General features: G+C 37.0%; 4 protein-coding genes across 19 annotated transcripts; 2 read left to right on the top strand and 2 right to left on the bottom strand.

Annotated features, from left to right (window-relative positions):
- Positions 1 to 162: 162 nt before the first annotated feature.
- LOC111787732 (probably inactive leucine-rich repeat receptor-like protein kinase At2g25790) lies at positions 163 to 3,255 on the bottom strand. The gene is made up of 2 exons (XM_023667770.1): positions 712 to 3,255; positions 163 to 626 (listed from the first exon to the last, which is right to left on the bottom strand). Exons 1-2 carry the CDS (start codon positions 3,194 to 3,196, stop codon positions 304 to 306), a joined length of 2,808 nt encoding a protein of 935 aa, XP_023523538.1. The 5' UTR covers positions 3,197 to 3,255; the 3' UTR covers positions 163 to 303.
- A 2,694-nt stretch (positions 3,256 to 5,949) lies between these two features.
- On the bottom strand, positions 5,950 to 11,988 carry LOC111787731 (protein SAWADEE HOMEODOMAIN HOMOLOG 1-like). 5 transcript variants are annotated; one of them, XR_002814032.1, is made up of 10 exons: positions 11,830 to 11,988; positions 10,183 to 10,268; positions 10,026 to 10,071; positions 9,374 to 9,491; positions 8,250 to 8,313; positions 6,983 to 7,034; positions 6,588 to 6,731; positions 6,379 to 6,498; positions 6,176 to 6,297; positions 5,950 to 6,089 (listed from the first exon to the last, which is right to left on the bottom strand). XR_002814032.1 is itself a non-coding variant. In XM_023667767.1 (9 exons), exons 1-9 carry the CDS (start codon positions 11,884 to 11,886, stop codon positions 6,247 to 6,249), a joined length of 738 nt encoding a protein of 245 aa, XP_023523535.1. In that variant the 5' UTR covers positions 11,887 to 11,988; the 3' UTR covers positions 5,950 to 6,246. The 5 variants fall into 5 exon arrangements, 3 of the variants coding, with proteins under 3 accessions (XP_023523535.1, XP_023523536.1, XP_023523537.1); XR_002814033.1 differs by having other exon boundaries at positions 5,950 to 6,297; positions 6,379 to 6,514; XM_023667767.1 differs by having other exon boundaries at positions 5,950 to 6,297.
- Positions 11,989 to 12,921: 933 nt separating this feature from the next.
- On the top strand, positions 12,922 to 20,804 carry LOC111788813 (tryptophan--tRNA ligase, chloroplastic/mitochondrial). Of its 8 annotated transcripts, none has more exons than XM_023669333.1 (17): positions 12,922 to 13,059; positions 13,176 to 13,322; positions 13,959 to 14,046; positions 15,335 to 15,376; positions 16,357 to 16,446; positions 16,616 to 16,738; positions 17,261 to 17,387; positions 17,788 to 17,896; positions 18,018 to 18,039; positions 18,121 to 18,186; positions 18,297 to 18,353; positions 18,727 to 18,773; positions 18,929 to 19,010; positions 19,081 to 19,170; positions 20,097 to 20,300; positions 20,581 to 20,662; positions 20,786 to 20,804. In XM_023669333.1, exons 1-15 carry the CDS (start codon positions 12,971 to 12,973, stop codon positions 20,229 to 20,231), a joined length of 1,314 nt encoding a protein of 437 aa, XP_023525101.1. In that variant the 5' UTR covers positions 12,922 to 12,970; the 3' UTR covers positions 20,232 to 20,300; positions 20,581 to 20,662; positions 20,786 to 20,804. The 8 variants fall into 8 exon arrangements, with proteins under 8 accessions (XP_023525101.1, XP_023525102.1, XP_023525104.1 ...); XM_023669334.1 differs by lacking the exon at positions 20,786 to 20,804 and adding an exon at positions 20,380 to 20,531 and having other exon boundaries at positions 20,613 to 20,779; XM_023669336.1 differs by lacking the exon at positions 20,786 to 20,804 and having other exon boundaries at positions 17,261 to 17,332; positions 17,784 to 17,896; positions 20,581 to 20,779.
- A 2,004-nt stretch (positions 20,805 to 22,808) lies between these two features.
- LOC111788814 (auxin-responsive protein IAA26-like) lies at positions 22,809 to 27,039 on the top strand. 5 transcript variants are annotated; one of them, XM_023669343.1, is made up of 6 exons: positions 22,809 to 22,990; positions 23,857 to 23,996; positions 24,144 to 24,351; positions 25,423 to 25,697; positions 25,838 to 25,985; positions 26,721 to 27,039. In XM_023669343.1, the coding sequence occupies exons 1-6, from the start codon at positions 22,821 to 22,823 to the stop codon at positions 26,788 to 26,790; spliced, it is 1,011 nt and encodes a 336-aa protein (XP_023525111.1). In that variant the 5' UTR covers positions 22,809 to 22,820; the 3' UTR covers positions 26,791 to 27,039. The 5 variants fall into 5 exon arrangements, with proteins under 5 accessions (XP_023525111.1, XP_023525109.1, XP_023525108.1 ...); XM_023669341.1 differs by having other exon boundaries at positions 24,093 to 24,351; XM_023669340.1 differs by having other exon boundaries at positions 23,857 to 24,351.
- Positions 27,040 to 27,788: the final 749 nt, after the last annotated feature.

Below are 27,788 nucleotides of genomic sequence, written 5' to 3'. Positions count from 1 at the left end.
CGTTTAGGGCTCGAGACATGAACTATATTTTTGGTCATTTTTGGTCTCTGACCCCCACCCAAACCCGTGTCCCACCTCACCTTACATGTATGAACGTAAATAAATATATCCACGTCCTCAATTTTCAAACATAGATTAATGTGATACATATATCAAAATCGGAACAATAGTAATACAACATGAACGTGTAAATTTTGACACTTTATTATAAATATCCTATCAATCATTTCATTAATTTTGAAATCAATTTAAGATTCAAATTTAGCCCTCAAACGTTACAAGGCATGACCGGAACAGCAAGTTTTAGGTCAACAAAAGTTTAGAATAGCAAGCGGTCCGACAAAGATTGAGCATGGTTTTGTAGGCAACCTCCGAGGACGGCCTCGCCATGGGGTCGTCGGCGGTACAGTCCAGAGCCAAGTTCATAAACCCCACCATCTGGTCCTGCTCGGTGGCGCCGGTAACCGCACCATCAAGAACCCACATCTCGGCACGACAATCGGACCGTGCCCATTCCACCACCTCTTGCCGGTGGACGGCCATCTTTCCGGTCAGTAATTGAATAAGAACCAGCCCCAAAGTGTACACATTGCTTTTCTCCGTTATGTCTCCACTTTCCTTTGTCTCTGCCACAAAAAAAGTAGCTTTCTCAGCTCAACGTGCATATGATTATGCATGTGCATGGATCATTATGGCTCAAATTATACGTACCGGGGGCGGCGTAGTGCGGAGAAACGGCGGCGCTGGACAATCCGACAACCAGCCGGGGTTCATATTTTTCATCGACAATGATCTTCTCCGGCGAAAAATTCGCCGCAATTACACCGGGAGAACAGTGGGAGTGCAAGAATTGCAGCCCCCGGGCAATTCCCAGGGCGATGTTACGACGTCGTTCCCAGCTCAAACTCCCAACAATTTGGCTCAAGCGCCGCCCCTGCACATATTCTCGTACCAAATACCCTGTTTTGTCCGACCGACACGCCGCCAACAGCCGCACGATATTAGAATGTCTAAGCCTCCCCAATTCCGCCGCCTCCCCAATTCCGGCCGATATATTCCCGTTAATTTTCTCCACCACGAATTGAATCTCCGTTTCGTTTGCTTTCCCGGCGGATTGCAGAATGGCGTCCACCGTGACGAATTTGGACGCTTTGGGATCGAACAATTTCAGCTCCCAAATTCCCTCCTCGTTTTGCACTCTTTTCTCTCCCATCCGCTGCTTACGACGGCGTATTCTGACAAAAACCGCCGTCGCCACCACTATCGCCGCCAATATGACCGTAATCCACCACAACCGGCTGTAGCGTCTTTTTTTAACGCCATTTTCGCAAGTGGGTAGATTGCTGCTAATGTCGCCGCCACAGAGGTTGTTCCCGGCGACGGCGGTGCTGTTTATGGCTAAAAAAGCTCCGGTGGACGGCAATCTTCCGTGGAAGTGATTGTGAGAGATATTTATCTGAATGAGCGATGCAGCTCGGGCTAAAACCGGTGGGATTTCGCCGGAGAGTTCGTTTTCCGATAAATCGAGGAAGCTGAGAACCGGAATACGACTGAGAACCGCCGGGATTTCGCCGGTGAGTTTATTGTTACTTAAATCCAAACTCACGAGCTTCTTACATGAAGAGATTTCACCGGGAATTCGACCGGAGAGATAATTGTTGCTCAAATTTAGCTTCATCAGCTCCGGTAAGCTTCCGATACTCTCCGGGACCGAACCCGAAAATTCATTCACCGAGAAATCCAAACTCACGATTTCATTACTCCCGATCAGTTCCGGCAACTCCCCTGAAAACTTATTCCTCGCTAAACTCATCATCTGAAGAGCCGGCAACTCCCATTTCTCGCCGTCGATCCTGCCGGAAAATCGGTTGCCAGAGATATCCAAAAAGTAAAGTAGAGGCAATTTCGTAAATCCCGGACACAATTCGCCGGAGAGACGGTTGTTTTGAAGCCGAACACGCCGTAAACTCCTGCAAAAACAGAGACTCTCTGGAATTTCGCCGTTTAGCGAATTTGAAAACAGGATAAGCTTAAATAAGCGTTTAGAATCACAAAGCCCATGTGGGATTTTTCCGGTAAGATAATTAGTTGAAACATCAAGAACAGTGAGATTGTTCTGTGTTCCAAGTAACGCCGGAATCTCGCCGGAAAATCCATTGGACCATAACTGAAGAATCTGCAACCGAGACAGAGCAGCCAAAGCTGTCGGAATTTTTCCGGTGAAATTGTTTCGAAACAGATGCAAAATCTCCAAATTCTTTAATTGAATTACGAGCTCCGGAATCTCCCCCGACAGAGAATTATCGCTAACATCGAGAGATATCAAATTCACCAAACTAAAAATCGAAGGAGGAATCGAACCGGAGAGACAATTTTGGTAGAGAAATAGATACTCAAGCTGAGAGAGATTCCCAAACGCCGCCGGAATCCTCCCCGTTAGCTTGTTGTAAACAAGATCAAGATGATTTAAAGAACCCAATTGGCCGAGTTCTTCAGGAATCTCGCCGGAAAATTCATTGAAACCCAAATAAACCCATTTCAGCCGCTTCAATCCGGCCAAATCCCTCGGAATTTCTCCGGTGAGTTTATTAGACGCCAATGTCAAAAACTCCAACGAAGAGAGATTCGCAAGGGAATTCGGAATTTCCGTTATTAAAGCATTCCCTCCGAGATCAAGAAACTGAAGATCAAAGAACAATCCGATATCTGTCGGAATTGAACCGGAAATCATGTTGTTGGATAAGTCCAACATTTGAAGACCATGAACGCCGCCAAAAGGGAGTTTGCCGGTGATGTTATTGTTGCTCAAATTCAAATGGAGAAGGGAAGAAGAGGCGACAGTAAAGATATTCCGAGGGAGTTCTCCGACGAATTGGTTGTCAGAGAGGTCCAGAGACTGGATGTGGGGTAGGCGGAAAACAGAGTCGGGAATTACGCCGGTGAGATTCTTACCGGCGAGGTCGACAGAAACGACGGTAGCATTGTCTCCGGTGCATGTGATGCCGTTCCAGTGGCAGACGGAAACGGAGAGATCCCAATTGGAGAGAAGGCGAGATGGGTCTGTGTAAATGGAAGCTTTGAAGGAGAAAAGAAGGTGGGTTTCATGGCGGTGGAGTTGCAGAGCAGTTGAATGCCGATTCAACAGAAACAAGACGAAGAAGAAGAAGAAGAATCTTATGGGTCTTCTCTTCCCCATGAATTAATTAGCAGCAGCAGCAGCAGCTAGGGTTTGGATTCGATCGATTTGGTTTCACTTTCAACCTTTAGTTCATCTGTTCATGTCCTGAAATAACCCATATATAATATAACACCCAATTTTTTTTTTTTTCTTTTCCTTTTCAAAAAATGAAACTATTATTACAGTCAAACTACATGAAAACTTTATACTAAAAAAAGCAATCAATATTTTTTTAATAAAACTTTGTATTAAAAAAATAGACGTCATCATTTGATGTGAGAATAGGACGGACTTGAACTATCTAACCCAAACTACAAAATGTTATTTTTTTTTTCCGATCTGGGTCGGATTAAATTTTTGAAAAATTAAAAATTTCGGTCTATTTGTAGGTTACATTATGAAGACTAAGAATATTTAATGTTTGTGATATGTTGTCACTAATAGATATTTGATTTTGAAGTTTTATGTGATTTTAGTTATTAATTTAATATGTATTGTAGATAAATATGTTTTTTAAAATAGTAATAATATATATATAAATAACCCGACAATTCAACTATGATGCCTCAGCTACATGTATTACTGTACTTCCGCTTTACACTTGTTTGTGATGTTAAATGGCTTATATGGCCCTGACCTTCTCTTGAATTCTCACAACTTTTGGGATGGGCTTGCTACTTAGATGCTTTTAGGAACTCAATTTGAAAGAGGGGCTGAGTTGAGTTGTGAACTTTATTCGAGTTGCTCGGGTCATTAACCCAATCGATCCAAAATTTTGAATTGGTTTAAAAGATTTTGTGAACGGGAAAAGTAAGGTTAACTAATGTTCGGCTGAATGCCGTGATTGAAGCGATGAAGGTAGAAGCATGGGAATGGTAGGGTTAAGAAAATGGAGATAAGGGCAAGTCAAAGCTTTGTTGAAGGAGATAAAGGGTGGAATTACGAAAAGGGGCATGAGTTTCCTTTTGAGAAATGGAATTTGAAGTTTGAACACGAATGGGTAAAAAGGTAAAAAGGGGTCTGATTTTGTGGGCCTAATTTCGGATTTCTCTTCATTGATTAACGAGGAGGTTCAAAATAAATTCTCCTAATCGCACGCATTTGCCACTCATGTTCCACTTATTTACAACTTTAGGACTCCTCCATGCATTACAATTAATCACGGGTTTATTGTTTGTTAATCACAGATTAACATTAAAAATATCAAAAATTAAAATCCTTAATTTTAAAAAATAAATAAATAAAAAAGGGGGAATTTTGGGAGTTTAAAGGGAAAAGAAAAAAGTGGTTTGTCTTTACATAGAAGCAATTAGCATATGATGGAATATACAGTGTATGGTCCTTTTCATTCCCACCATGCTTTTATTTTATTATTATTATTTTTTTATTTTTTTATTATTATAAACTGTATTATTATTATACTATATGCTTTTTTCTCTTATTTTATAATCTTAAACTTTACTCCTTTAATTTATGCCTATCTTCTTTCCTTGGAATAATGCACATTTTTTAAATTTATATATTATTTTACTTTTATCTTATAAACTATACATTATTAATACTTTTAATTGATACTGACGACAAATGACAGTAACTTTGAATATAAGATAACTAAGAAAGACTTACAAGAATTGAACGTCATTACCCATATCAATAAGGTTATATAAAATTTAAAAAATTTAAATATCTATTAAACATAAAATTAAAAGTTTTTAAATGTATTAGATGAAAGGATAATTAGGCCGACCCCAATCCCTTGATGAAGGGTCTCTTGTGTGTATATATATATGAATGTCGGTGGCTTTGGACCCTAACAAGATTTGTCACGAACCCTAATGGATTAATTTGGTTATAATACAATGTCACATGGAGCACATTAAATTCTCCTACTAAGTATGCATTATGTTATGTTCAAAACTTACGTTAGAGTAGCTATGGGCCACTTCTCCCTCAATTAGGCCCATTACTTTTATGGGCTTTTTTATTAAGTCCATCAGAAAAGCCCATTAATTCTAAGCCCATTAGTGCCTATGGACCACTCTCCCTCAAGTAGGCCCATTATTTATTAAGTCCATCAGAAAAGCCCATTAACTTTCCACAACTCTCCCCAGTAAGTTTAATTTTTAAAAACTAATAATAATAATAATATTAAGAGTGTTTGAGAATGTATGAAAACCTAAAAAATTTGATCATGAGTTGGGTTATAAACTTATTTGAGCTCAATTTTATTCAAATAAATGAAAGTTTTATGGATCGTTTAGCTCATAAATTTCTGAAATTTGAGCTACTTTACGACATTTTACTTAAGATTGAATAAAAAAAACCTCAAACAATCAGAACGATTAAATTGGTTCAAGTTGGGTTGGATCTTAAACAAATGTTACAATCTGACCGAACTAACCCACGAACACTCCTAAATATAGTTTCTACACAACAAAACCAATTTTAGCAACCATTATAAAGCTAAACTTTGAACTCAAGCAAACAATCTTGAGAGATTCAATCGAAAGTCAAGACCAATTATGGGATCACAACTAATGCTTCGAGAGTGCCTAATCGAAGAGCCGAAATTGCTCGAATTTCACTTCTCGAAACTTTTTCTAGCAATCTTTCTCATAGAACTGGTTAAGGAGAGTTTCGGGTCGAACCTTGTGGTAGTGTTGAAGGTGTCACAAAATTCCCTTTGAAAGTCCACAGCTTTGGCTATGGTTGTCTCAAGGAATCTCAAGACTCGCTCTCTGTTACAGACCTGTTTAAAATGGCTAAAGACTTGCAAGCAATGGGCAGAGAGAGATATTAAAACCCACTAAAAGTTCGAACTCGTCTTGCCCAATTTGCCATAGATAGGCATAGAATATGCAACAATTACATGTGCGTCTCCCATGCTTGTTCCCACGGCTTTTGGGAGAAACTACAGATGCCATGGATACACAAACAATAAGGTGAAAACAATCAAACCACTTCTATTATGAAATTTTACCCACAACATGCCCTCACCTTTATGAAAGAACATACAAAATTAGCATTACCCATTGTAGTTTCTGTGGCAAACCATTCATATCTCCAGCTTAGAATCGATGTGCCGGTCTGTGACATAATCTTCTCAAACGAACTTTTTCCTGGGTGTTTAACAAGTACGTGAGATTGTTATGAACTACTTCAAAAGCTGTAACGAGCGAGCTCGAGAAAGTGATACTTACCTCGGTGCTATCGTGTTCGTAACGAACCAAGAAAAGACACCTGCAGCCCCTAATGTCATGCATTCTCCTCTGGACTTCCACAATATGTGCATCATAGTAGATTGCCTGATCTCTCCTCTCCTGAAAATTTTAATATCTAAGATGGAAATGGACTACAGAGAAATGAACAATCTACGGGTTGTCCAAAGGGTTTTGCATTAATTAGTCACCTGGAAGCAGAGTACAATGTCCCCAACCTTCAACTTTTGACACTCTGAATGTTCTATAGGGACAGAGCGTACCCGTACTGCCTGTTTTATGTTGACCCATTCGTCTTCCTCGGCTCCGAATCCGACAAATCTGACTCGCGCTTCCTTTAATGAATTGGCAAAACCAATCAGACAACCAAATGAAAACTCTAATGAAATTATATTCTGCTACGAGCATCACATGCATATACGTGCATGTATAAGTTAATGAGCACTCATACATCTAAAGCCCAGAGCAGACACCTTTATGAACCATGAGCTCACTTGGTTCAACAAATCTTATACTCCGTGAAAAATGGAAGGTGTCATAAATCAGAATACAAGAAGAAAAAAGATGTCATGGTTCAAAGACTCACAGCTTCGCCTGAACTAAGAAATCTATGCGTAAGGAACATAGCAACATCATACCTGCATAATATATATAAGGGGAATGCCATCAGAACCGCAGCAAAAATTTGAAATGGTAACAAGCAGAAACCACAAATACAGCTTCACCTAGAACCAACATAGAGTTATCATTCTTTTCTGTTTTATAGTTCCCCTTAATAACCTGAACATCACAGTTTCATAGTAAAATCCTCTTCATGAAGTAGGTAGCAACCATATTCAACCTTTAGTTCATTACAATTTACAGTCAGATGCCGAAAGGAAATTTCTAATTAGATTCAATATCTGCATTTACTAATCATACACAAATGACCATTCTTACGAATTGAAATAACATCATAGTAAATCACTGCTGCGTAATCTGATAAACCTCGATTTATTTATCGACTATTAATGGCACAAAGGAGATTTGAGAGATTCCCTCTCTTCAAGAACACACAAAATATGAAGTACCAAAACATACTCTCCTTCTCCCAGAGACCAACCCTTAAAAGGCTATCCCAATACAAAAAAAGCTTAGCCCACCTCTAACTCACCAAAACACCTGCGCCCCACAAAATCACAAACACACGTCCAAAAGATTATACAAACGCCCATTTCTCACATACAATATCACTCAGCTCCCCCACTATCTCTTTCCTAGTTCAATGTGTATAAACCTTGGTAATTTGGGGTCTATCATAATCACGTTGGCAGTAAGATTAAATGGTTACATAAACAAGACATTCAATGCGTACCATAACTTCCCAATTCTTGCTTCAAAGAGAATTTACATTTCATTTTCCCTATTTAGAGCTCGTTTATGATAAGAAACAGAAATACTAAAGAAAAAAAATTCTGCAGAGGACCAGGCATCATAACGAGAGAGTCAATTACATACAATATATTGAGCCAATCCCACACTTTCAATCAATCCTCTATATTTCCCTAGAAGCTCCTATTCCTTTATTCCCAAAGCTCCAACTCATGGCCAAAAGGGAGCTAGACAAAAGAAAGCTTAAGAAAATACTTGAGCCAAGGAGGAGATTGTCTGCTTTAAAGGGTTGGGCACATTGAAGCTCAAAGATATGTTTAACTTATCCCATCTAAAAAACTCTGTTATATCTGCTGATATCCCTAGCTTTACCTTTGGAGTCGTATGCAATACATACAAGAACATCAGAGAAAATACAAAGACGAACACCCAAAAGATTCACCTATCTAAACAAAACCAAAGGAAGTGATTTCTTCACGTACCATGCACCATCTTTTGATGACCTTGCTTCAAATTCCAATTCTGATAAATCTGGGCTCTTTTCACCTGCTTTTTAAATCAAGACCATTAGCATGAGGAAAAGGAGAAAAAAAAAAAGGCTCACATCTGCACAAATTTATACAAAATGTTAAAAGAGATTTCAACGCAATGTGCTATTTTTGTTAATTGGGAATGTGGCATCTAGCAGAGCTGACGTACACTGACTAATTTTATGAGACAGCTATTTGATCCTACCGTATTTAGTTGTCAAGAAACACATAGAATTTTAATATCTTAGGTAGGAGGTCCCATTGGGCTTGGACGCATTCTCCTAAAGTACCTTTATGTTTTCTTCACTTGCCCGAATGATCACCACACTAGGGCAGCCTATGGTGATTAATTTCATATTCCAACGACAAACGGTTCAACTACTCACTAGAAAATCTAGAGAAGGAAAAGAAGAAAAAGGAAAAAGAAGAACGTGCAATTAACTATTAGGCCCAATATAACTACAGTAATAAACAATCAATCAAGAAATCTTATCTAAAAAATGACAGTAGAAGAGAGGACAAAAGATCTCAAGTAAAAGAACAAGCTTCATTGCTCTAATGCACTAATGCACGTAATGAAAGTGAAGTTATATGCTGGTAAAAACTTAACACTGTTACTGTGAATTACTAAAAGTGAGCTCAAGAGGGTGCAAGATGTATCTTACAGGTATATGCCTAACCAACTTGAGGGGCTAGCTACTATCTGCATCCAAACCTTGCCAAAATACAAATTACCTCCCCCTCTACCTCAAATCCTCCCTGACAATTTATATATACCCAACCACTCTCATACGATACTGACTAACATGGGGATACATTTTCCATTTGGCCCTTTCTAGACCAAATATTTTTCATAGGAGGCTTACAGAATCTCGAGGAATTCATATTTTAGATCTCTCCAAAGCTTCATTCAAATTGTTCCAAATGAAACTATTGCTAATGTATGTGCATACATGTATGACGGTTGCAGCTAGAGTTGAAACTAGAAAGTAATTGTCATTTTAACATTAAACTATCCTACACCTGAGTAACTTTGCCTTCAAAAACAATGGAGACAAATACTTGGCTCAAATTACCTTCGGGGCGTTGAGAACTTTCCTGAGTCTTATTTGAAGGGCAAGCTTTGGGAATTTCAGACATCCTCTTTTCATTTTTCGGGAAGTCTTGCAGCCTACTTTGGAGCCAATTGTATACCTGTAACATTGTATGAAGACAAATTTTCACCAGAACCATTTTTTCTTTTCAAATGTGAAAAATACAAAAGATGGCCAGATGAAGAACGATAAATAAAGAAATGGAGAAGAGGGAAAAGCAAAAAGAAAAAGAAAAAAGAACTCTCCGGAGACCTATATAAGACTATACTGTTGTAATTTGAGGAGACTTGCTGTTGTGCAAGACTCCATACCTAACCCCGTTGAAAAATCAAGCTTCAAAAAACTTTTTATTCTTCTCCAGCCAAATACCCACGGTGACCAAAGTACCCTGCCAAAGAATGATTCTTCCACAAGGAAGTTACTAAGCATTTCCTCAAGAGAGCTCTCTAAACAAAAATTGAAGGCAGAACTCACAACAAAGACCTGCAGGAATTTACACCAACGATTTCCACAACGATTTCCAAATGCCCACAAGAAAATGTTTATCAATTCCTATTCGCAAGATATACAACAGTAGAAGTAGAATAATATTACGAAAACAAGAGAATAAGCAAAAAGTAAACAATGTGACAACCTCCATCCACTTTATTACAGGCTTCCCAGCACGACCAGAAGACCGACTGCATCCACATGAAATGCCAAAATATGAGAACTTTATATTATACATACATCATATACATATTTAAAGGTTAATTAAAAGTCCTATAACAAATGAGAAAACTGAAACTCACTTGAAACCTTGGGTAACTTTTTGACAAAATTCTCGATTAAGCAACTGTAATCTTGATTCCTCTAGCAATTTCTCCATTTTCTCTATCTGTTTGCAAGGGTTAACCCCGAGGGGGATGGGAAAACTAAAAATGAATGTTCGTGATACATTATAAAAGGTATGTACAACAAACTCTCGACCCAAAAAGAATTTCTAAATTGATGCAAACTAATCTTTCATTGTGGATTCAGTGTAGCATGAAATGAAAGAAAATAAATAAATATGCCTTCAGAGTGAATATCCTGAAAATAAAATTTCTAAAAGAGCTTTCTTTATTAGGGAAAAAAACTCCCCGTCCCTAAAAAGTGTAGTTACAAGAAGAGATAGGGCCTAGAAGCATGGTCCTTAACCAGCGGAAAAATTAAGATTACATAGGATATAGAATAACAACAAATGTTGTACGTAATTCGTTTGCTTCTCAGGAGGGTTCTTTTTTTTCCTTAAATACAAAGAAAATATTTCATTAAGATAGCTAAAAGCACATAAGCATGAGACCGCACAGAAAACATTGGTCCGGGCGCACCAAAAGGAAAAGAGTGAGGATATTTACAAGCGAGCTTCCCAGCCGGTGGAAATCAAAACACGCACACATTAGTCCTTAAAAACAAAAGACACTCGAGAATTTAACTTTTCTTGCCTCCTTAAATTTATATTTGCATAACTATTTTTCATCGCGATAAAAATATTATGAAAACTCAATTGCCCTTATCGTTTCCATACATTTCTCGATACAATATTTTGCAAGTAGATGATAAAATTTTGCCTGAAATAAGCTTTAAGGACGGTCTCTCTCTAGGATAGATGATCTTTTTTATATTTGTGGTTGTCCGAACCAACTTACGCATACTTCAACTAATTTCACGAAACGACCATCTGACTCTACTACATTTGGTTGTGTGGTTGTCTGAACCAACTTGCGCACACTTCAAATAATTTCATGAAACGACCATCTAACCCTACTACATTTGGTTGTGTGATTGTCCGAAACAACTTGCGCACATTTCAACTAATTTCACGAAATGACCATCTGACTCTACTACATTTGGTTGTCAATGCAACTTGTGGTATAATAATTAAATCCTAAGTAGGTGGTCAACATGGCTTGAATTCATTCCCTATAATCTTTGAGGTACAAGAAAATAGTTGATTCCTAACCTATAATTCTCTCTCGTCTCAACCTTTCAAAGGTAAATAAATCCAAATAAATGATTAACTGTGCCCCAACGTAAGCTTTTGGTACAAGGGCATTTAATGCTTGAAATGTTAGATGTGGAACACCGATGATTCCACATAAACCTTCGCACGAGGATGAACATGGAGTCGAAAAATGAAATTGAGCCGATTCACTTATCATCATCTATTGACGTAAGACTACAAATTATGCAATAGTTCACACGCCAAAAGAAGTTCTTTGTGGCCTCCATTGAACCCAAAAGCATAAAAAAAAATATTTCAGGCGTGATCATCGAAAAGGATAAACAAAGTGCCCTGAGCAAAAATGGCCGGTGAGAGGCCGTACTTCGAAATTATACTTTGACATTGTAAATCCATCAACACCGATATAATCAAATACATGCTCAGATTCCAGAGAAATGAATGAGAATCCTACCTCGCCCTTCGTAAACCCAGAAAACATCTGTCTGTCTCTCCGGCGGAGACGCTCCATTCTTACTGTTGCTGCTACTCGATTTTTGGAGCGAGTATTTCCAGTTCCACGCCTCGTCGAGCAGAAATACCCAAACCGGCTCGACAGGTCCCCTTCGTTAGGGGTTTATGAAGAATCCCTCCTTTTTAGGAAAAAATAAATTTAAAAATATATTAAATTATAGATTTATTTGTAAAAAAATAACTTAAAATTACAAGTTTAACCTTCATTAAATAACAAATATAGATTTATATATAATAAATCAATTAATTCTTAAAATTTTAAATTTATAATAAATTTATTAAACACAAGATTAAAAATTTAAAAATATAATAGACATTTTCAAAATTTAAGAATCCAATATGTAATGGCTCTCCCACACTAGTTGGAGAGGGGAATAAAGCATTTTCTTACAAGGGTGTGAAAACTTCTCCTAACATATGTGTTTTAAAAGGAAAAGTTCGAAAGTGAAAGGTCAAAGAGGACAATATTTGCTAACGACGACTTGAGCTGTTATAAATGGCATCAGAGCTAAGTTCCTATGTCAACAAAGAAGTTGAGACCTCAAATGGGTGAATTGTGAGATCCTACTCTTGTTGAAGAGAGAAACGAAACATTCCTCTTTGTGTGGAAACCTCTCTAGACGCATTTTAAAACCTTGAGGGAAAGCCCGAAAGTGAAAGCAAAAAAATGACAATATCTACTAACGATATACTTGTCACGTTTTAAAACCCTGAGGATAAGCTCGAAAGAGAAAGTGCAAATAAGATAATATCTCCTAACAGTAGACTTATTACAAACTATATATATATATATATATTTTTTTTTGAAATTACACGGGTTTTTAAATAAATACAATATTTTACTTTATAAATAAAATAAAAAGTGGTATAAAATTAAAATTAATTTTATAAAAGGTTAGTTAATAATACTTTAGCATGAAATTAATATTAGAATTCCAATATGAATTTCCATCCGCGGGTAAATCAGTAAAATCACAAGCGCGTGAAACTCACGCGAACACGAGTATAAATTTACCAGTACCGGACCTCATCCGCGAACTCTGCAGGTTTGAAGAGCGGAAGAGTCAAAGACCACAGATAACATGATACGAACAGAAACGAGGATGGGTCGCTCCCTTCTCTCGCACTTTCTCGTCCTCTCACAGTCGTCTCCTCGCTTTACTCCTTCTCTGTACGTACTTCTTCCTTTCTTCGCTCTCTCCCTGGCACACATATGCACGCAGTTTCAAATGCAGGGAAATTTGAGACAGTTTTGGCACTTCTAAGTTGAATTCAGCTTTCCAGCAGATCATTTTCTGCGTTTGGAAGCAATCACTCCAAGGCTCATTCGCTCTTTCGGCTTCATCGTTCTTCAATTGGAAACAGTTCCCGATGCTGTTGCAGTATCTCCGTCACCGAACCTGCTGCTTCAGAGCGCCCTCCCAGTTCCGTCAAGTAAATTTTATTTTTACTGCATTTATTATACTCGACCTCGGATTTCTTACGTTTTTATGATATGAAGTATTGGTAGTGGATCGAAAATTGAGGCTACCGTGTTTTTTAGACTTCATTGTGTTCGTCAAGTTGTATAGATTTTGAAGTCGTTAATTCTACATTTGCCTGCGGAACTTTGCAAAAGCAATAAGATAAACACTAGATAACGGCTGGTTTGGAAATGACCGTTAAACTGCTGTATGGTTGGATGATAACTTTTATAGCAGAATCGCTTGCCCTAAGAAAATTTCTGATTTCTGCACTTTTGAAGTTTGAGATTCATAACGCCTATGTATAATGTAGATGCCTCAGATTTGTGACATCGAAATGATAGTATGTCCAGTATAAGACTAAAATTGTCGACACCGATTTGCTTGGATGAATTAAACAGCATTGCTAATATTCTTCGTTTCACATTCTCATTAAAAAAAAAAAAAAAAAAAAAACCTGATTACTCNAAAAAACTCCTGATTACTCGTTGCTCCCTTATTTACCGTTCTCCTTTTTCTTTATGGATGCTTTTGAATGCTTTGAGTATAGAACAAATGTGCTATGCCCAGTCGTGCAATTAAACGAAGTTGAGTATTGTTTTGCCAGGCAGAGGATAGTATCGGGTGTTCAGCCAACAGGCTCTATTCATCTTGGTAATTATCTAGGTGCAATAAAGAATTGGATTTCGCTCCAGGTTTACATTACTTCCCATATGTACATGGCCTTATGAATCATTTTTCAACTATATCTCTTGCTTTGCTTGTATTGTCTGCCTTCCTTGTTTGGGATTGTCAAATACTTGGTAGATTTCTTTTATGTGTAGCCCCTTGAAAAACTTCATTTGAATGCAGCTTTTGAAGTAGTGAAGGTTAGTTAGGTTCGGTGCTTGTATGCTACTTCTTTAACTCATACCTAAGTAGCCATACATCTTTCCTTTTTATTTATTTATTTGAATGAAAACTCATCTGGCCAAAGACAGGGTTCATTCTTTTCGTGAACATGTTAAATCAATACCTTGGAAGGTGACTGTCCTGCTTCCTTGAACTACCAAAACATACTCAGAACCTTGAATCTAGGTTTAGGTTCTTAATGATTCATCCATTAAAGGGGGAAAAAATGAAAAACAAGAATTCGTGCCTATATGCGTAGACGAGGTATAAGCTTGTTAGCTCTAATAATCCTTTGAGAAATAACCTAAGAAATTTATTTCAAACTCACCATCATTCATGCTCCCCACATATTAGCAACGATAAAATTTGAATACCAACTGCGGTGCATGACTTGTTTTTCTTTTTCTTTACAATACCTGCTATCTTTTCATGAATTTTGTAACGACCTGATTTTCGATGCCTCGAATCACATATTGCCACGTACACTCAAAGGTAAAAAGGGCAGTAATTTATTTATTTATTTATTTATTTTATTTTTTTGTAAAGTGGGAGACATAAAAAATTTAAGATTCAAATATGCATTCAAAACCAACATAAAAGTACTTTAGAGGTACCCAAAAAAAAAAAAAAAAAAAAAAAAAAAAAAAAAAAAAAAAAAAAANGCATTTAAAATAATAATAAAATGACAAGAAGGAAGACGACTCAAAAAAACCTCAATAAGCAACCTACTTGTAGGCTCTTGTCATACTTAAACTTTATAACATATATTTAGGCTATATGCTCAACTATAATCCTTAGCCATTAACTTGACTCTAGTCTATTTTTGCCCAATAAGGCTTATGGATACAACTCTATACACTTCTACTCTAGGAGTGTATTCTTATTAGGCTCGAGAAACTAACCATTGATTGTACGGTCGTCTTGTCCAACTTACGTGTGTGCCATTTTGCTTTCCTTTTTTTTTGAATTTTTTTTTAAAATTTATTTTCTTAAAACTCCAGATGTTACAACTTTCCCCAAAAAACTTAAAATGTCTCCGTTCACACATACTGTTGTAAAATTACCCTGTTCATTTCATGCTATGTTTTGCAGGACACATATGATACTCTCTTCTTCATTGTGGATCTTCATGCGGTATGTTAAGACAATTGATATTTTCATGTTTGTGAACTATGCACATATTCTTATTCTCTGGCTTCCTCCGTTTAGCGCCACAGGGTAACTATGGCAGAATGTCTATCCTTTGTGTAGTTATCTTGTTGTAACTTAGGATATCATTTGTTTTCTGAGTGGCCATCAAATAAATTGTGTGATTTGCTCTATATGTACGAATTTACAAATTATCTGAACTGTTAGAACAAGAAGTTTTATTTCTTGAAGAAATTGATTAAAGTGTTAGGAAACCATTAAGGGGTGGAAAGGACCAAAGGTGCTGTTTTGATGTCTGTGAGCAAGCAATTGAAAGAGACATAATGCTAGTTTTCTTTTTTATTTTTTTTACTATATCCCACCTTGCCAAGTGGGAGATGCAAGGTGTTGTCCCATTTTTGTCATTGTTATTCTAATTTAAAATGTTCTAAACGAATTAAGCACTCTTTCCACAATCCACATATACTCTTTTCAAATGGGGCACATCATCTTGGTTAAAGGAGGCTTTAGTTTTATGTTCAACTAGAAAGGCAAAGGCGTCTTGATGGAGCCTAGTAGTAGTAAATTTGGAGGTTGTCTAAAAAATGAATGGTTGTAACTGCAATGTCTATCATTCAAATATAGTTTTAAGATGTGGTGTTCATTACCAAGATTAAACGTAATTGTAATCTTATAGAATATAGTATTTTCTATTAGGAATTTTTTATAACAATTTTTGGGTTTTTCCACTACTTAACATCGTTAATTTACTCTTCTCATTGTTTCCAAATGAATGGTTGTAACTGCAATGTCTATCATTCAAATATAGTTTTAAGATGTAGTGTTCATTGCCAAGATTAAGTGTAATTGTAATCTTATAGGATATATTATTTTCTATTAGGAATTTTTTTGTAACAATCTTTGGGTTTTTCCACTACTTAACAATTGTAGCTTACATGTTAATTTACTCTTCTCGTTGTTTCCAGATCACATTACCTTATGATACCCAACAACTAAGTAAAGCAACAAGAAATACAGCGGCTATTTACTTAGCATGTGGTATAGATACCTCCAAGGTTCGGTGTGTAGGCGTTTGTGTGTGTCTATGACTAGATATGTGAAACTTATATGTGTGTGCGTGTGCGTCTCTCACAAGGAATTTTTATGTCGTTCTTGTGTAAAGCATTTAGAATGTCTATAGCTGTGGAAGATGTATGAATGAAATTAAAGTGCATTATGTTGCAGGCTTCTGTCTTCGTTCAGTCTCATGTCCGTGCTCATGTAGAGCTGATGTGGCTTCTTAGTTCAGCTGCCCCAATTGGTTGGCTGAACAGGATGATTCAGTTTAAGGAGAAATCACGCAAGGCGGTGCGTTTATGGCTGTATGATATTTCTGTCTTCTTTTCTAAATTACTTGCTTACATTTCTTATGGAAAAAGGGATGTTTTCTTCAAGTATTTATTGTGCATAGCACGAAATACGTTGCGACCTTGTCAGTGGAAGGTTTGCAAGGACTAGGAAGTTCTTATTGACAGACTTCTATACCTCTCATTGAGATGTCATGAGTTGTATTTATTATCTGTACATTGTTGTTTAAAGTTTGTCTGTTACAAAGCCCAAAAGCTGAAAGTAACGTTTCTCTGAAAAGAATGAGAAATTAAAAGCTAGCAATTAATACCCTTTTTGGAATATGGGAAGGAAATTTTTATGTCTTCAACATTATCAACTATTTTGCCCTAAACTTATGTTAGTCATCATGTTTTATTCATGTTTGTACTGGGAAGTGGTTTCTCAAACCTCAATGTACCTTTTCATATCATCAAACATCCTTCCTTGGTTTAATAATTCAGATTGGCATCTGATACTGCTGACCTGGTTTGGACTTTGTAGGGGGATGAAAATGTTGGCGTTGCACTTCTCACCTATCCAGTTCTAATGGCTTCTGATATTCTTCTATATCAGGTGGTCTCTCCAACAGGCAGCCTTTGTGTATTAATTTGTAAAATTTCTATTCAAGGTGAAATTTGTTTTGCATTTTCATTAACAATAGCCACTCAGAAATCTTACTAGGCCGTTCCTTGGTTGCAAATTATTTCTGATGAAACCTCATGTTTTAAATGCTTAATTCTACATCATATGTTTATCTAGCATCCTGTTGTATTTCCATTGTAATATATATTCTTATCTTTTGCCTATTTCATGGATGATGCATAACTCATTTAGAATCGGGTAAAATTTTAGATGTTCTTAAGCCTGTTACTCTAACTGCAAGGAGTATATACGTGTAATTTCCCTTGGTGAGGGTTTACTTTCCCCGTTTCTTTTGTAACTTTATCTTATCAATGCAATGTTTCTTATCCTAATAAAATGTAGCATAAGGAGTTAATGTTATTTGTAAAAAACATCTCCGCAGTCAGACCTTGTCCCTGTTGGCGAGGATCAAAAGCAGCATCTTGAGTTGACTCGTGAGCTGGCTGAGCGTGTTAATTATCTATATGGTGGAAGGAAGTGGAAGAAATTAGGAGGGTAAGAATCAACTAAGTTTCATATTGGACTATTTCTGTCTACATCCCACACAAAATTTGTGGGGGGGGGACCAAATGGAAAAAAGGTTATTTGACTACTTGTACTCGTCTAATTTATGCAGGAGAGGCGGGAACATTTTCAAGGTGGATTTCTGCCCTTACTCTAACTGATATCAGATATCTTGTGCTATCGGAAATGGTCCTCAATTTTGATCCTAATTGTAGGTTCCTGAGCCACTTATACCTCCAGCTGGTGCGCGGGTTATGTCCCTCACTGATGGTCTTTCTAAGGTACATTTGGAAATAAGTTTGTATTGAGGTATTTATCAATTTTATGTGAATGAGTAAGATGGTACAGCCCCCTTTTAACTTTTTAAAGTCCCATATGGTTTATTTTGCAGATGTCCAAATCTTCTCCTTCTGACCAATCGAGAATCAATCTTCTCGACTCCAAAGATGTAACTGGGCTTTCAATCTGCTCCTTCTTTATGTCTTTTCTAATTTTTGTTCATAGTTTGGAGTCTACTATAGTTGTACTTATGATAATAACTGATTTAGTTAGTTGGAAATATATGAATTTTAAATACAACGAGAGCCATTGGGATATATGAACAAATTTACAAAAAGAAAAAAAATTACACAAACATTGACTGGATATGTTCTCTTGACGCCAAATTACTGCTGCTCTTTAGTTTGATGCGATATTAATATACTAATCCTTATAGTTGAAACTACCATGTTAAATTTTTTATGTATAATATTTCTTTGGTTATCCATTTGTTCTTTACTTTCTTTGATTAATATCATGTCAATTCATTCTCTGCAATGCAGGTAATCGTGAGCAAGATAAAACGTTGCAAAACGGACTCATTTTCAGGGTTAGTCTAAAAGCGTTAAATATTATTTTATGTTCTTATAAAATGCTCTGCTATGCTTCCTACCATTTATTAAAAATTGTTTCTATGAGATGTTTTTATAATGAAGTTGTCAAGTGTCAACAATATTCTTATCTCGTCTCTTGTGGACTACACAGGTTGGAATTTGACAATCCCGAAAGACCAGAATGCAACAATCTTCTTACGGTTTACCAACTTGTTTCCGGAAAAACAAAAGAGGTGTTCTACCTAGACAAGTTGTTGAAATTAACATTCTAAAATTTGGTCTTGATAATATTTTCCATTGCAGGAAGTTAAGCAGGAGTGTGAAAATATGAATTGGGGAACATTTAAAATCCTTTTAGCCGATGCTTTGGTCGAGCATCTCCATCCTATCCAGGTTTGCTTCTAATTTTGATACTCGTTTAGGAGATAAGATTCATCTTGTGACGTGTAAGTGTTGGAAAGAAATCCTTTTATTCAGACCTTGAAGTAAATAAAGGAAGCAATTGGTAAAATTTGTTGAAAGGAACACAGAGATAGGCTCTATGAAGTATGAACTCAGTCTGGAAGTAGTATGGTAAAGAGATGCCTGGGAGGACTTGATTGTCACTTCAAATTTCAAGTTCCTTTTGGATAAGAAACAAGAAAACTTGTACTGAAAGGCTAAGAGCCAAGGGAGAAGGTGGCCCATTGCCGAAGATGAATGAAATGAAAGGCTCCCAATCTATAGAAGTTGCAAAAAGATTTGTATAAAGCACTCTAATTTGAGGATGTAAACTTTACCAAATTTCCCAAGTTAAAAAGAATCTGACCTATCTGAAAACTTCTTTAAATTACTCTTGCTTTGTTACTAAAACAACAACTTGGAAGTAACTATGTAAGTCAGTCTTCAATATTCTTAGGAGGGCACCAAACTAAGCCAAAATGTAGACAAATAAAATTTCAACCCTTCATCAAAGCAAATTGGATACTTCTATGAGGGCACCAAACTTCCTGCTGCTTTGAGTTCCTCTCGGTCTAAGCTTTTCTTTTATTTATATTGCCCTTGTCTATTCATTCCTTTGTTCTTAATGTTGTTTTTCCATTAAAAGTTTTTATAAATAAGATTTATCATTGTAAAGTTCTTGAAGTGCATGCGTAGACTTAGTTTTGCAGAAATGGTTTTATGTTGTTAGAACTTATTCCTACGTCACAAAGCTGATTGCTACGTCTTGTTCAAAGCTTCTTTTCCTTCCACTTATGCTGAACTTTTGCGTTACAAGTCCTTGGATGCTATTATCTGTGGTTCTTACGTTAGCTTCAATTTGGATTTCTGCGATGCAGGTCCGCTACAATGAAATTGTATCTGATTCTGCTTATTTGGATGAAGTCCTGGCCGAAGGTGCTAGTAAAGCTTCAAGTATTGCAGATGTAACTCTCAATAATGTCTATCAAGCTATGGGATTCTTTCGGAGATGAACAGAATCGAGTGGTCACAAAAGATTTTCAGGGACAAACATCAATGCAACCACAACCTTCAAAAAAATGGTAGCTTCCCGTTGTCTATAAGTTTTTGTAGATGACAAGCTAACTTATTGTTTGTGACAGAAAGAAACTTGTGATGCAGTTTTTATTTAGCACTATTGCTATTTTTTCTGCGATGAACTTCTTGGGCATCATATACCATGATTAACTTATAAGTTGGGTACCCAACGAAAATTGCATATTCTTTCATAAGCAATTGTGGAACCATGACAAACTGTTCCTAGTATGAAAAACGTAAGCTTTTGGATTCTATAATGACTTGTTATTTCGATTTTCTATGCAGTTGAAAGATTTGCTTGCCACTGTTTTAAATAGGTATCATGAAAGATTGAGAGAGGGTTTGAAACTTGACATCATCAATTGAGGTAATGCCTAGGATTGAATTTTTCATTCTAAATGTTATGGAATTTGCCAACCTTAACAAGTTGGTATGGATATGCATGAATCTTTAGACAATAATATATATATTATTCATTACTGCCGTCAAGAACATTTTATAACTCTTAGACTCCCGAATTTAGAGTATCCTACTTTTACGCAATTCACAGTGTTCAACAAGCAATCGATATTTCACGATCAAGGGTGTAGTGCTATTTGTAGTAGCAGACCTTATATATCATATTAACAATTGAATGATGGACAAAAGATCTCTATTTGACAGGGTTTCTTCCTATACCTATGAATTTCATTTGAAATCTTTTGGCTCTTCCAATATCAATAGGTTGATTGTGTCGCTCTTGTATCTTCTGAAAGGAAAAAAGATCTCTAAGAGCTATTTTCTGGATCCGAAAGAGAGTACTCGAGTTCTCCCAATAACTAAAAAGTGTATCATGCCCGAATCTAATTGGAGTTTGCAATGGTGGAGGAACTGGATCGGAAAAAAGAGGGATTCTAGTTGTAAGATATTTAATGAAATCATTGTTAGAATTGAGATCTCATTCAAAGAGAAAGATATCAAATCTCTGGAGTTTCTTTTTGTATATATATATAATATATATTATCGAGTGAGATGCTTGTAACTTTCTTAAAGGTTAGCCAGCCATGCGGAAGTTGAACCTCAATGGATTGACTTTGATGGTAAGTTAGCAGGGAATTATCATTCTCTCCATCAAGGAAGGAAATGGGATGAAGACTTGCTTTAGCAGCGCCAGCACTCTTACCAGAATCTTTCTTTTCCTTATTTTCCTATCACAAAATCATTAGGGACGAAGAAAAGTGCTAAGAAGCAGAAAAGGGTCTCATAAAGGGGGCCCTTATAAAGTGAAAGTGGGAAATTATCGAGGCTACAATTGTTGTACTGATTAAGTGGAATGTAGGGGTCCGCCATTGGAATAGGTGCAAGAACTTTGTCATGCCAATGATGGTGATACTCACTTCTCTGATGACTTTGGGAGATGCTATTCAGTTTGGAACTTTGATTTGCTCGAATTCAATGCCCATAATTTTGATTTGCTACTTCAATGCCGGTAACTTTGATTGAACATTAAATTAGTATCGTTATTGAATTCTCGATTCATCCTTTCAAATTTTAGATCTCCCGTTTTTACATTTCTTAAAGTTAAAAAAGAAACTTTTAGTTTTAAACTTTCATATACACCATCCATATATATAGTTTAATACAAATTAGGCACCAAAAGTAGAATTCCTCCTATAGTCTACAAGGATTATATTCTTGTAGGAGTAGCATCTAACTTTAAAATCACATTTTTTTCTTTTATGTTATATGTCAAAACCAAATCATGCTTTGTAGGGATTAATTATATATCACTCAACTTTAATTTTTGTTGAAGGAAATTTTATTCTCCTGAATTTAAATTATTTAAATATGACTGAAACTTTGCTTTTTATTTGAAAAATATATTTGTTTTGAACCTATTATTAGAGCACAAAATTACTAGTTTCTATCCAATGTTGTAATAAACTTATTATCCAATGGTAGAAGGATACTATTTTAATTAAAAGAAGAATATATATATATATAATTTTACGAGATAGTTAAAATAAAAGGACAAGTTCAACCAATTATGCTAAAAAAAATTTGAAAAGGTTCGACATATTTTATATTAAAAGATGGAATATAATAATGAAGAAAGTGAGAAATGTAGTACATGGAATAGAATTCTAAAAACAATTATGGTACTCGAACTCAACGGTGCATTATTGTTTAAAAAATACTCGTATTTTTACGTCATGAATTTAAGTTTTTTTTTTTATTAAAAAAAAAAAGCTAAATTGTAACTTAAGAAAAAAATAATATTTTTTTTTCTCCCTTAAACAACATATATATATATATATATATATATATATATATATATATATATATATATATNTATATGGAAATATAGGGTAATATTATTCCAAGTAAGAAAAATGGGGTGATATTTATTTAGCCCACCTCTTGATTTTATAAGCAATAAAATGATATATTTATAACATAAGTATACTAGAAAAATTATGCATTTTACTTATTATAAATAAATAAAATTAATAATTTGCCACGTTTTGGTGAAGGTGTCATGTGTGATGATGTTATGTGACGTTGATGAGAGCAAATTCAAGCAGTTCTCTGCACTTGAACGAATCCGCCATGTGAAAGCTCAACAGTTCCATCCCTTAGTGCGGATTCACCCGCTCCTCCACCACACTAAGGGACGGAGCCATGATTTCGACATCACAAACCATTCTAAATATTTGTAGTATCTTTTTCTTTCCCCTTTAGTTTTGATCTCTTTACGCATAAAGATAGTGGGGTTCCATGGCTTAACCATTTTCTTAGTGCTTTTCTTTTGCTGGGAATTGATGCTGCAAACAACACTTATCTAATCTACTCATCCCCTATCCTTATCTGTCGATTTGTAATTGAATCCACTGCCTTCTTTGCATGACCTTTTACTGATGCACACTAACTGTTTGTGATTTGTCCTCATCCAAAATTATGGGTGAAAAGATACATTATGGAGAATCAACAGTTATACCCTTGACTTACCTATGTCGAGTACCGATTAAATAAGTTGCTAGCGTTGAAGGTATAGTCAAAAGTGACTCAAGTGTCGAACAAATGGTGTACTTTGTTTAATGGCTCCAGAGAAAGGAGTCGAGTTTCGATTAAAGAGAGGCGATTCAAGGGCTACATAGGTCTTAGGGGAGGCTTTATAGTGTACTTTGTTCAAAGATTATGGAGGATTGTTGGGGGAGTCTCGTACTCGCTTATTTAGGAAATGATCATGGGTTTATAAGTAAGGAATATATCCCCATTGGTATGCGGTCTTTTGGGCGAGATCCTACATCGGTTGGGGAAGAGAACGAAACACCATTTAGAAGGGTATGAAAACCTCTCTCTATCAAACACGTTTTAAAAATCCAAAGAAGACAATATCTACTAGCGGTGAGCCGTTGTAGCTTATGTTCAAAGTGGACAATATCATACCATTGGGGAGATATTGGATTCGTGAGCTATATATAGAAACTGATTTTTGTTTCAAGTTGAATTTGTAAGTTTTCCTTAAAAGAAAAGAATGGGCAGGTGTCCTGAGCTTCTTGATCTGATCTCTATGAACAGGGAATGGAAGTTGACTAGAAATGGTGCTGAAAGCTCTGTGAGTGAGAACAATAAAACAGAACTGAGACTTGGATTGCCAGGAGGAGAAGGAGAAGAAAGCAACAGCAGCAGCAGCAGCTTGAATATTAACCATGAAAGTGGTGAATTTCTTGTCCCTTCTGCTAAGCTTTTTCCTTGTTGTTTGAACATTAGAAGCAACAAAAGATCGGTTTATGAAAAAGGTGAAGGAATTGCAGGAAATCATGAATTCCAACCCCACAAGCTGATTGCTTCCTTACCATCTTCAGCTTTTCAAAGGGAAGCACACAAGCTGGAGTTGGTGCCATATTTGCAGCATTTTTTGATGACCCAGAAACTGGAGTTGGTGTCAGAGGAGCCATCAAAGGCATGCAGTTTGAGAACAGCTGAGTTTCCTTACTTGAATGGGCAATCATGTCCGAAAACTGGTTCTGTTCCTGCTGATTCATCTCAAGAACCTAAACACCATCACAAAAGGTTAGTATGCTAATCATGTTTTCTACTAATTCATGTCACTCTTGATATCATGTCATTGAAATGGTGAGATCCCACAACGGTTGGGAAGGAAAACGGAACATTCATTCATGTCACTCTTGATATCATGTCATTGAAATGGTGAGATCCCACAACGGTTGGGAAGGAAAACGGAACATTTTTTATAAGGGTGTAGACGTGTTTTAAAAACCTTGAAAGGAAGCCCAAAAGAAAAAGTCCGAAAAGGACAATATTTGCTAGCGGTGGGCTTTGACTGTTATAGAAACTTTGTATTTCTAGACTAGGATTACATGTTTCATCCGCTCAAATAATCACCAACTTTCTCAAATTGCTTTTTGTTAAGTTGAGATGAAAGTTAAGACTGTTTTTTCCGTTTAAGCTGCTATCTTGAATCTCGAAAGGTTGAAGTTCTTTGCAATTGGAACAGCCCAAGCCTACTACTAATAGATATTGTCTTTTTTTGGACTTTCCTTTCTGGATTTCTCTTTAAGGTTTTAAAACGTATCTACTAGGGAGAGGTTTCTATACTCTTATAAGGAATGTTTCGTTCCCCTCTCCAACCAATGTGGGATCTCACAATTTACCCCTTTGGGGTCCTAACGTCCTCGCTGGCATACAGTCCAATGTCTAGCTTTGATATCATTTGTAATAGTCTAAGCATACCGCTAGTAAATATTGTCCTCATTGGTCTTTCCCTTCTGAGCTCCCCCAACATTTTAAAATACGTCTGCTAGGGGAGAGGTTTCTACACCCTTACGATGAATGTTTCATTTCCCTCTTCAATCGAGGTGGAATCTCACAATCCACCCCCCATTGGGGACGAGTGTCCTCGCTGGCACAACGTCCGGTGGCCCAAGCCTACCATTAGCAAATATTGTTTTCTTTGGGTTTTCTCTTTTAAACTTCCCATCAAGGTTCTAAAATGCGTATGCTAGGGAGCGGTTTCTACACCGAACTAGTTTTAATTCTAAAACGTATATGCCTAGAAAATTTTGAAGGACACAAGTAAGTTTAAGTTGCTAAATGCAAGGAATTTCAACATCTTGATAACAGGGCTTCGGTGGCATCAGCTGTTGGTTGGCCCCCCATCCGTTCATCCAGAAAGAACTATGTTGTCCCCCGCTCTTCAAAGCCTAACCCTCATGAGTTGTCAAAAGAAGCTGTGAAGGAGGGGAATGCCTCAAAATCCGACTGTTGCAGTGGACAAATGTTTGTAAAAGTCTGTATGGATGGCGTTCCCATTGGAAGAAAACTGAACCTCCAAGCCTATAATAGTTATGATCAACTCTCTGCTGCCATTCACGAGCTCTTCCACTGTCTTCTTGCAGGCAATCCTTCAATCCCTTGCATTTAAACATTATATATCTATTAATCTTATAAACGCTACTTTCACCGAATCAAATGGCTATCAAACGGGACCTAAGTAATAACTACGTGTTCTTATGTTCTTCGTTCTAATTAACTACAGCACAAAAGGGTTATCTGGCTGCTGAAGATCAGAGAAAGATGGAGGAAACAGCATCGTTATCTGATTCCAAACACATAAACGGGATGTATACTCTGGTTTACTATGATAATGAAGGGGACAGAATGCTTGTTGGTGATGTCCCATGGAAGTAAGCATTTCCCACTTCTGATTTTGTAGCTTATGTCGTCTGTCATTTTTGAAACGGTTCAAGCCCACCGCTAATAGATATTGTCCTCTTTGAACTTTCCTTTTTGAGATTTTTAAAACGTGTCTGCTGGGGAGAGGTCTCCACACCTTTATACAGAATGTTTCGTTCCCCTCTCCAACCAATGTGGGATCTCACATAACTCGTTCCCCTCTCCAATCGATGTGGGATCTCACAATCCACTCCCTTTCGAGGCCAGCGTCCTCACTGGTACTTGTTCCTCTCTTCAATCGATGTGGAATTTCACAACTCACTCCCCTTTGGGGCCCAGCGTTCTCGCTAGCATACCGTCCGATGCCCACCCCCCTTCAGGGCTCAGCGTCCTCACTCGGTGTGTCTAGCTCTGATACCATTTGTAACAACCCAAGCCCACCGCTAACAGATATTGTCCTCTTTGGGCTTTCCCTTTCGGGCTTCCCTTCAAAGTTTTTAAAACGTGTTTACTAGGGAGAGGTTTCTACACACTCATAAAGAATATTTCGTTCCCCTCCCCAACCGATACGGAATCTCACAATTTTCCTAACCAAATCTAATACAAATTAGGAAAAGGGTCTCTTTTAGTATTGTTAGAATGCTTCCTTGATTGCTGTTCATCAGTTCATGTAACAGAAGCTCTTTTTCAGGCACTACTTGAGCTTTCTTTTTATGGTGAACTTATTAGGCTTCATTTTCATGCAGCATGTTTGTTTCCACTGTGAAGAGGCTACATGTGTTAAAGAGCTCTGCCATTGCCACCGAAAAGAAGTGAATTTCCTTTCAAAATTCACACACATTCATCTGAAAGGTACTGGAAATGTTCTTTTCAAATCTTTCAGAGGTTTGGCTTAGAATAGCAGCAATTTTGGCTTAAAGAGTCAGTGTCGGTTAGGTTTGGCAGTGTAATGAAGCTGCAACTTGTAAGCGCAGCCTGAGCTTTTAAGGTTGAGGCAACTGCTGTCGTGTGTGTGCACATATTTTGTTCTGTTTCTTCAGAAATATATAAGTTTTTGGTGTCAGAGATTCGTCCGTTTTAACTCATTTACATCGTGATAAAACACGAACAAGGACTCTAACATTGGCATAGCTTAGCGGTTTAAACATTGATACTTTTTCTTGAGATTGACGGTTTCATCTCGAGCTCCATATTTGTTGAACTAAAAAAACACATACGAACAAGGGCAATAGAGTCAATTTCCCGACATCGGTGACAAAAGTCCAAAATTAGCCTTGTGGGGGTTATTTACTCTGAAAAGGGAAATGGGGCTAAGCAAAACTTTAGTAACTTTCGTCTTCAATGTTCGGGCTTCGGGATTCGACAGTTTCATCGTTCCAACTTCCTCACAAACAAAGTACGCGATAGCAGATGGCGGCACTATAGTTCCACTGCAAGATTGTCAACAAACTCACTATTAGTAAATATTGTCTGCTTTAATCTGTTACGTATCACTGTTAGTCTCATACACGTATATTAGGGAGAGATTTTCCACACCCATATAAGCAATATTTCGTTCCACTCTCAATTGATATGGGATTTCACAAACCACCTCTCTTGGGTGCCCAGTGTTCTCGCTAGCACACTATTTGATGACTAGCTTTGATACCATTTGTAACACTCCAAGCCCACCCCTAGTAAATAATGTCCGTTTTGGCCCGTTACGGTCGCCGTCAGCCTCGGTTTCCACACTCTTATAAGAAATGCTTCATTCCCCTCTCCAACCGATGTGAGATCTCATATCTCCCCTTAGGGCCCAACATCCTCACTAACAC

The sequence above is a fragment of the Cucurbita pepo genome, chromosome LG02 (genome assembly GCF_002806865.2).
Source record: "Cucurbita pepo subsp. pepo cultivar mu-cu-16 chromosome LG02, ASM280686v2, whole genome shotgun sequence".
In the NCBI taxonomy this organism is placed as follows: Eukaryota; Viridiplantae; Streptophyta; class Magnoliopsida; order Cucurbitales; family Cucurbitaceae; genus Cucurbita; species Cucurbita pepo.
The sequence above is the reverse complement of the archived record's forward strand: the minus strand, read 5'-3'. Positions and strand labels throughout refer to the sequence as shown.

Coding starts and splice junctions, on each gene's coding strand:
- LOC111787732 (XM_023667770.1), bottom strand. CDS start 3,196: ATGGGGAAGAGAAGACCCATAAGATTCTTCTTCTTCTTCTTCGTCTTG. Junction 627..711: donor TCCGCACTACGCCGCCCCCG/GTACGTATAATT, acceptor TTTTTGTGGCAG/AGACAAAGGAAAGTGGAGAC.
- LOC111787731 (XM_023667767.1), bottom strand. CDS start 11,886: ATGGAGCGTCTCCGCCGGAGAGACAGACAGATGTTTTCTGGGTTTACG. Junction 9,492..10,025: donor CTGTAATAAAGTGGATGGAG/GTTGTCACATTG, acceptor ACAATGTTACAG/GTATACAATTGGCTCCAAAG. Junction 8,314..9,373: donor AAGTTCTCAACGCCCCGAAG/GTAATTTGAGCC, acceptor TTTAAAAAGCAG/GTGAAAAGAGCCCAGATTTA.
- LOC111788813 (XM_023669333.1), top strand. CDS start 12,971: ATGATACGAACAGAAACGAGGATGGGTCGCTCCCTTCTCTCGCACTTT. Junction 17,388..17,787: donor TTGTAAAATTTCTATTCAAG/GTGAAATTTGTT, acceptor CTCCGCAGTCAG/ACCTTGTCCCTGTTGGCGAG. Junction 18,040..18,120: donor GAGGCGGGAACATTTTCAAG/GTGGATTTCTGC, acceptor TCCTAATTGTAG/GTTCCTGAGCCACTTATACC.
- LOC111788814 (XM_023669340.1), top strand. CDS start 22,821: ATGATGTTATGTGACGTTGATGAGAGCAAATTCAAGCAGTTCTCTGCA. Junction 22,991..23,856: donor ACAAACCATTCTAAATATTT/GTAGTATCTTTT, acceptor CTCTATGAACAG/GGAATGGAAGTTGACTAGAA. Junction 25,698..25,837: donor CTTCCACTGTCTTCTTGCAG/GCAATCCTTCAA, acceptor AATTAACTACAG/CACAAAAGGGTTATCTGGCT.